The following is an 8,164-nucleotide window of genomic DNA, read 5'->3' on the forward strand; positions in this document are numbered from 1 at the left end:
GTAGCTTTGGCAGAGAACCGATCTTTTCTTTTTTTTAATTCAAGTATCTGCAGGACAGAGTAATGAAACGGACGAGTTACATCAACCATCATCGTTCATAGTCAACAAAAAATTACATTCTTTGTCAGAAAGACAGTTTGAACTGAAGAAGCCTCTTCAAAAACAAACCTACTTTGTCCAGTTGCTTTCGATGTAACTGTTTTGTGAATTAAATGACCTGAATGACTGAGAACCTACACAGACAATAACTCGAGTATTGACAATAACAAGTAGAACAGTCTGTGTGTTGCTGTTCTGATGTAGTAGGAAGTAGTTTGAAGTTTTCAAAACACACCTTATGTTCTATATATATATATATATATATATATACATATATATATATACACATATATATATATATACACATATATATATATATATATATATATACACACAAAAAGTTTTGTGCAAGGCCTGCAGTTCCATAAGGTGTCAACATTCAGGATCTTTAGTTATAAAAGTAAATACACTGTTGTTTTTGGTAACTATTACTGCTCTCCAATCGTGTACACGTAGTAATGTATTTAACATGATCAGCTACTGCAGTAAAGGTTGAACCAAAGACCAGGAGTACATGCTGAAACCTGTCCAGTTCTTGATAGAGATCTCATGGGTGTAGAGTCAGAGTCTGAAGGGTTTTCCTTCCTCTCCTTTCTTATTAAGGACTCTGCGTCCACAGACGACATGTGGTAACACAACCTCCTACCACTAACACACCATAGAGTTTACAAACCACCATCCTCTCAAGACCCACAGCAGCTCAGCTCAGCAGTCTGTCTCGCCGTCACTCTGAGCTTTTGGTTTCTAAGAAGGGAATGTCATGGCAGTAGGAGGAGGAGGAGGAGGAAGTGGAGGAGGAGGAGGAAGAGGAGGAAGAAGATTTGCATGCACACAAACCTGGAAAAGTGCAGCAACAGTCCACTCTGGAGTTCAGGATCCTCACTGTCTTGTCCTCCCATTTCTGTTCACTCATCTAAATACTCTCTTCTAAAGTAACCCATAACAAGTGAGTCCACAAAGTTTTCTTTCTTTTCTTTTTTTTTTGTTTAAAAAAAAATCTGCCTAAGTAGTAATTTTGTTTTTGCTGTAATTAATTTGATTCACATTTCCTCGTGTGTTTGTATATTTCTGTTTTTGTGAAGTGCAATTGTCCTGTACAAACAGCCTGTATCTAATGCAGCTTGATTTTAAGTTAAAAAATGAAAGAAATGAAAAAGAGAACCTTTATGCACTATCTGCCTTTTCCTGCTCTTCTGCAAATTCTAACAAATGTCTCTTCAGTGAATATTATTGCTTGTCCTCCAGGCACAATGTCTCTGCGCTTTCACTTTCCTTTTTTTTTTTTTTCAGTTAGTCTCTTAAAGAAACGGGTAAATTGTATAGTTGACAGCACAGTAAGCTCTATATCAAACCATTTAAATCCTAATTATTTTTTTCCCTTTGCTTTTTTTAATTGTTTTATTTTTGTAAGCGGCTTTCTGTACATGCGCAAATATTAATTTTAAAGTGTTTTTCCATCATTTTGGAAAGTGTAAAGCAAAACCTTTTTTTTTTTTTTTTTAGGCGTCAGATTAAAACAACAACAACAACAAACTTCCCCCTGGTAACACGTTTGTCTGTGCAGATAGATACTTGCCAGCGTGTCGCGGGTGCTTGTTTGTTTGTTTGTATGTATGAGCGCATGTGTGTTTGTTTGTATCCTTTGGTGTGAGTCTAATTTGATTTTGCTGAAGTTCAGACACCAGACCAGGCTGGAGTTTAAGGGAACGACCCCACTGCTTACACACCGTTTGCCATTTTGTCACAGGTTCCCTCCACTTCCTAATCCCAAATGCTACGGCTAACAGAGTTAAGCTATTTGAACAATGTTAAGCTACATACAGTATATATCAGCACTATATTGTAATCTGAGATTACACAAGTAGTCAGAAATGTACTCATGGTGTACAGTGGCTTGTAGTTAGTCAGGACTCGACTAATTTCAGCATCTTTTGTGTCATATTTGACTATAAATATGTAAACATTACGTGCTCCAAGTGCCCACCGTGGCTGCCATATGATTTACCACCACCTTTTTTTAGCTCTTTTTTTTTATCAGACTATGCCAAGTTTTGTTTTCCACCTCATTCAGTGCTTTTATGTGGTACAAACTGATTTTTAACTTCAACATCACCCACTATGAGGTTAAACATAGGGAACCCAGTCCCGTTTGGACTTGACCACCAAGAACAAATCTTTAAACCTACAGTGAGCTCCTGTCATTGTGTCTCACTCCTGGGTTCCTGCTCTGCTCTGCTTGAAAACCTGCTCTAGTGCCGCCAAAAGCCACAGGACATTATAGCTTCAGTGTTTAGTGTTTCACTTTTTAACTCAACACCCCCCCCAACCCCCCCGTCATCGATTCAACCTGCATCTAACAAACACACACACACAGCGGTAGACATGTTTCGTGAAGAGAAATTGATTTATTTTTTTTTCAATTTTCATTTTTACCTTTTTTTTTGTTCTAAAATTACACTGTTGGAGTTTTATATATATGTATATACGTATACAGTATATTGACTTAAATTTTCAATTATGATAATAATTATGTCACCTGAGTTAATTTTTTTTTTTTTGCCATGGAGCAAATGTGTGATTCTGGTGTGTGTTGGTATGTTGAGGTGAATGTTTTCCCTCTGATCATGATGGTATCCTTCACAGCAACGCTGAGGATTTAGTTTTTTTTTTATAATGTATATCAAAAATCTAATGTACTAAAAGTGTGTAATCCTTAAATTATTAAAATGGACAATCCTAACGATGTCACCACAGCGAGTTGTGTGGTGGGGAGCAATTTACGAAATCTTAAAAGCGTAGACTTTAACTTTCCATGTAATCCTGAAGAGGCTGCATCCTAACATGCTTTAGCTGCGACGCTACCAAAAAGCATTTTGTAACAACAAAGTCTATATATAAAAAAAATCAAAAAAAATTATTCGAGGAGTAAAAAAATTGTAATTGTATTGGTTATTTCTAATTTTGTACTTTTGTTTGTCTTTTAAGGTACTCTGTGGAGTTTTTGACCACTAGTGGTGCTGTTGAGTTCATCTCTGTTTGACAACAGATTTTTTGTTCTACAACCACAATAGATACCACATATATAAGAAATGGACATTTTTAAAATGTGGCAAAGATGAGGACACGGTCCCAAAGTCGATACTGTGTGACCTCTCCTGCCATGCTTTGTTGCCCAATTTCCCTTAAATTGGATCATAATGTAAAAAGTTACTCAAACATCAAAAACTTGAACTATCGCCTAATTTTGTTCCTTTTAATATATGGACTTTAAAGATAAACTGGCTCCTACATTGAAAAATACTCCGAGTACCTTCAGACTTCCAAAAATGTCAATTAGAAGTAATTAAAACATGGCAAAACATTATTTCCACAAAAACGTGAAAACTACAACCTTATAAAAGATTTTTAGTGTAAAAATGACATTTTCTTTTTTTTCTTCCTAATCCAATGCTTAACCTGTACTTATATGCACACTGTGCTCACGTCATGTAATGTTATCTCACTTTAATCAGTGTTCAAGGAAACGGAACTTGTTTTAATTTTATTCTTTCCAATGAATCGGTTTATATTTCAGCTCTAAGCTCTTTGATTTTGTGCTGCATTGACTGTGTTTGTTTAGTGACTTCACTAACGTCTCTTATCAAACTGTTTTAAGCACCAGCTGCTTACTGCACACCTGGTCGGTGTTGATGACCCTTATAGGATATTTCCATGTCTTTTTTTGTTTATTTTTTTATTTTAAAGCTTGATGAATAAAACACTTTACATGCATCTTTCAAAGCCGTCATTGCCGCGCTTTTCTAAACTGTTCAAACCCCGGCCAACGGCTCATGCTGGTTAATAACAGTTTTATAACAGACTCGGCCTGCAAACAGATTTAAAAATGATTTTTTAAAATTTATTTTTACTACAAAACATCTATAGTTTGATTGTGAGCAGACATTGATTTTGGCTTGGTTGGGACTGGTCGTGTTGTTTTGTTGGGGGGGTTAAATGTAACTCATCCTTTAATGTTGCCCATTCCCTGGAACTGATTTAACCCCAAAAGAGGAAAAAAAAAAAAGCCCTGGCATCCATTCTTATTTGAGCTGAAATACCTCATTGTCATTATAGGAAGTGTGTTTTACTTGTTTTTTTTTTTTTTTCCTGTGTGATGTATGTAGATCCAGTTCTAACAGCAGTTCACAAAAACCAGAGCCTTTTTCTAATGGTCCTCCACTAACTCCTCCCTGTGATCTGTAGAGTGGGGTGAGTCTGTGCTCATGTGCAGTATTTGACTGAAAATTTGTGTAGTGATGTTTAAAAAAAAAAAAAACCAAAACCAAAAAAAAAAAAAAAACCCCGAAAAAAATAACACAGCTAATAAACCTATTTTTTATTAGTAGGAACACTATTGACGTTGAATTATAAGCTGATCGGCCTCAACTAGCGCCATCGGATGGTCACCTGTTCAACTGTGTGGACACTTAATGTTTCCGCAGATGTGGGAGAAATGGGTGAGACTAATTGGTCATAGTCATATGCACTGATCATCTGTACAGTCGATTTCTTTTCAGAATTGTTATTGTACAAAAAAGGAAAAGATTATAAAGCTATTTACCGAGTGACCTCCGGTTGCCTGGAACAACGCATCCTGTATATTCTTGTATGGAATACTACCTGGCTTCAATTTAAGAGATTTAAAAATGCTTGCGCCCTCTTGTACATATGGATGTACCTCAGTTGTGGCGTTTACTGTGTGACCCAGAGCAGTGGCTGTTGATTTGTCCCCCAAGCCGGGCCACCTGAGCCTCACTTTGCTGACCTTTTTTCAGCTCACGAATAAGCTCACCGATTTGCCTTACCCAATTCTAACGTTGACCCCCGAAAAGTACTCGTGAGGTGGAGTGATGCTGCTGACATTACGCCCTGATAGGTCGATAGATACAAAAGTCGCCTTCACGTCAGGTACTTCAGCTACTAGCAAAACGACCCCGGTCCCTGGTCCTCACTAGGTACAGCGTACGAGCCGCGGCCGGTTTGTATCTTTTTCGTCCCCTTACACCCTTCGTAACCCCGGTGTGTCCCCGATGGAGCTTTGGTTAATGACACCACATGTCCACTGCAGATGATGTCATACTTTTAACAAATGCAAGTGTTTGAACATGGTAACCTCGTAAGCATTCAGAAATGTGCGAACATACATTCATGTCTGCTATATATATTTATAATTACATTCAACGATAGCTTTAGAGTGCTGTAGATAAGTATTGTCATTGTTGATTCAAATGCTTCAGAGGCCTCTGTGAGTGATTTTACAGAATACAATAACTGTATATTTTGTATTATGTTGGATCTCCAAAGGAATGGTGGGAAAAAAAAGAGAGAAACTGTCTAAAAAAGCTTTGTTCCCAGAACTAAATTGTACTATTTGTGTTGTTGATTGAACCCTCCTTTCTTTCATTTTTTAGCCTTTGAAGTTTGAATAAAATTTCTAGTTTGCAGAATGTATTACTAAATAAATGGGTTGTCATCTTGTACTTCTCATTTCATCGCTTTTTTTTTTATTTCAAACGTTTGGACATGTGGCTTGTACTTCTCATTTCATCGCTTTTTTAAATTTTTTTTTATTTCAAACGTTTGGACTTGTGACACAAGAAAAAGTAAAATAAAAATCTTGCAGAAGCTACAGAAAGCTGTGTTCTACACATTTAAAAACTGCCAGTTTAATCAGAGAATTAAAGCAGAAAAAAGATGACCACTGGGTGACCTCTCTGGTCCTGGTAAAACAGAGATAAAAACCGAGGATGAACCTGCTCAGAGTTGTCCTTTGAGCTGCTCTACTGTAGGATTTACATCACAATGAATGGAGTGCAATTTTCTTTTTTTTTTTTAAAAAACCTGAAAAGTGTGGCATTGGTTAACCTGCATGCTAGTTAATGCAAGTTAACTAGCCTGTTAGTTAACCTGAGAGTTAATTTAATTGCATGACTTGGTCTACAGACGTGATCACAGACAGATCAGATCAGTGAAAATCTGTACCTCTCGCAGAGGTACAGATTTTTGTGGAAGTTACTACTAATGTTTTTTGTTTTTTTTGTCGTCTTCTTTTGTTTTTGAGGTCGACTGGTGAGATTCTAGATTTATCCCTGTTTTGATAAAGGGTTCAGAATAAGTGACTACTAATAAGAAAAGTGAGCTGTTTTGTCCAAAATGTCATCAAGCTGAACAACAACAAAGTAACTGTACGCTGTGTAGATCGGTGTTTCCCAAACTTTATTTATTTCTGGGGACACATATTTTAAATGTCACAAACCTTCGTGACCCAAGTCAGTAGATGTTACTTGTAAACTCCTGGGAAACATGATGCGACACGACCCAAAAAAAACAACCTCTTGCGACCTACCTGAGGGTTGCGACCCAGTCTTTGGGAAACCGTGGTGTAGGAGACCTGTTTTAATACTCGAGCCTCACTCTACACGTGAGGACTAACCTGTCCGAGGTCCACTCCGTGCTGCCCACTGGTCACTGGACTGGTCCGGGTGTCGGGGGTTGGGTTGAGTTTGTCCGTCACTCTCTGCGCCTGAGTGTGGACAGTCCACAGCCACGGGGATTAAGAACTGTGGGAGGGATTACCGTAAATGTCAGCATAATGTCATGAGCTGTGTTAGAAGGTCAAATGTTCAAACCGTGCTCCGTGGCGAGCAGTTAACACATCAGGTACGGTTTACGTTGTTGTGGCTGCTCTGATGAAACCTGCCACGACAAACTGTCGACGCAGCACGCTCTGAATTTATGAACAACTTTTGCTTTTTTTAATAATTTATCATTTTTAAATACACTGTGTTAAACTTGTATTTAATGCTGCTGTTATTATTATTATAATTTTTTTAAAAGCGATTTATTTCTTTTTGTGTTCAAAATCTTGTCAATGACCAAGTGTCATTGTCTGGCAGCCTCTTTACCAACAGGGGGCAGTGTTAATATTTGACAGCTATCACTAACTCAGGCAGTGCCTGTGTCACACTCTGACATACAGTCCATTGATGAATATAATTATAATTGTCAGTCACTGTGCAAAATAATGATGCTTTTAGTAGAATTAGAAAAGTCCGGTGACTGATGTTGACTGTAATCAGGTCAGACATCGATTTCCTGATGGAACACATTGACAGGGGCAATAGATTTGGCTTCATTTTGGGCTGCATTAGCGACGATGTTGAAGTGTTTTTGTGCTAATGTTCTCAGTGTTTGTTTACAAGCAGTTTTTCACCTCATTATTTGGACAACTCTGTATTTTAATTTGTTCCAAAACATTTCAGTGAATTTGAGATTATACTGGATAAACTGATGAAACTAACCTTTAACAATGACCTCTTTTACCCTTTTTACCTCCAAAAAGTTAAAAAAGTTCACTTTTAGCTTAATGTTAGCTTCTGTGCTAATTGTTTTTGATTTAGTATTAAGTTTTTCTCCTGAGCGTATTTGACTATTTTAAAGTTTTTTTCAATTTTACCTTTGATTTCTTTTTACCTTTGTTTTTTTTCCACTAACTTTTGCATAATTGATAGTTTGCCTGTGTTTTATTAACAAAGTTCTTATGTCATTTATTTATTACTTTCTTGACCTTTTTACCAACTCTTTTCCCAGTTTGAATTTTGAAAGTTCTTGTTCTACATTAGGAAAATCTCTGTGACACAAAAAGAGAAGCCCAGCTCCACACACCACAGATTCACCTCAGCTGTGGGTTTATAAAACCACACCCGTGCCGTCCTGGGTTTTTCGTGGTCTACATCAAAAGACAAAGCTGTGTTTACAGTTTTGAACGTATCTTCTCTATGGACCGTTTGCACGTGACCGACCGCAGATTGAGACTCATGGACTCTCAGACCACCTGTGCCCCTCTAACGAACCACTCTGCCCCAATACGCCCCCAGATCAAAGTGTCCACTTGGCCGAGAGGCCATCGTCCAATGGACTCGGCCGATCATCTGTCGGCCTTTGTTTAACGTCGTGTCATGCTCTGCTTCGCATGGCAGAAAAACCCGTTTGAGCTTGACTAATGCGTCCATGCAGACACAGCATT

The 8,164-nt window shown here is 37.7% G+C and overlaps 1 protein-coding gene across 3 annotated transcripts in view; it reads left to right on the top strand.

Annotated features, from left to right (window-relative positions):
* The window catches only part of ppm1aa (protein phosphatase, Mg2+/Mn2+ dependent, 1Aa), a 37,047-nt gene that overhangs the window by 5,705 nt on the left and 23,178 nt on the right, over positions 1-8,164 (top strand). Inside the window, exons 6-7 of one of the 3 annotated variants that reach the window (XR_003051118.1) lie at positions 703-1,045; positions 1,603-4,453. The exons of 1 other annotated variant lie outside the window; for it this stretch is intronic. Coding sequence is in view for 1 of the 2 variants with exons in the window: in XM_008307621.3 (XP_008305843.1) it covers positions 703-732 (30 nt within the window). In the remaining variant the exon portion in view is untranslated. Of the gene's footprint in view, positions 1-702; positions 4,454-8,164 lie in introns of those variants that run through there. One more of the 3 variants, XM_008307621.3, reaches the window with a different exon arrangement.

Source organism: Cynoglossus semilaevis, chromosome 1 (assembly GCF_000523025.1).
Source record: "Cynoglossus semilaevis isolate Cse_v1.0 chromosome 1, Cse_v1.0, whole genome shotgun sequence".
Lineage (NCBI taxonomy): Eukaryota > Metazoa > Chordata > Actinopteri > Pleuronectiformes > Cynoglossidae > Cynoglossus > Cynoglossus semilaevis.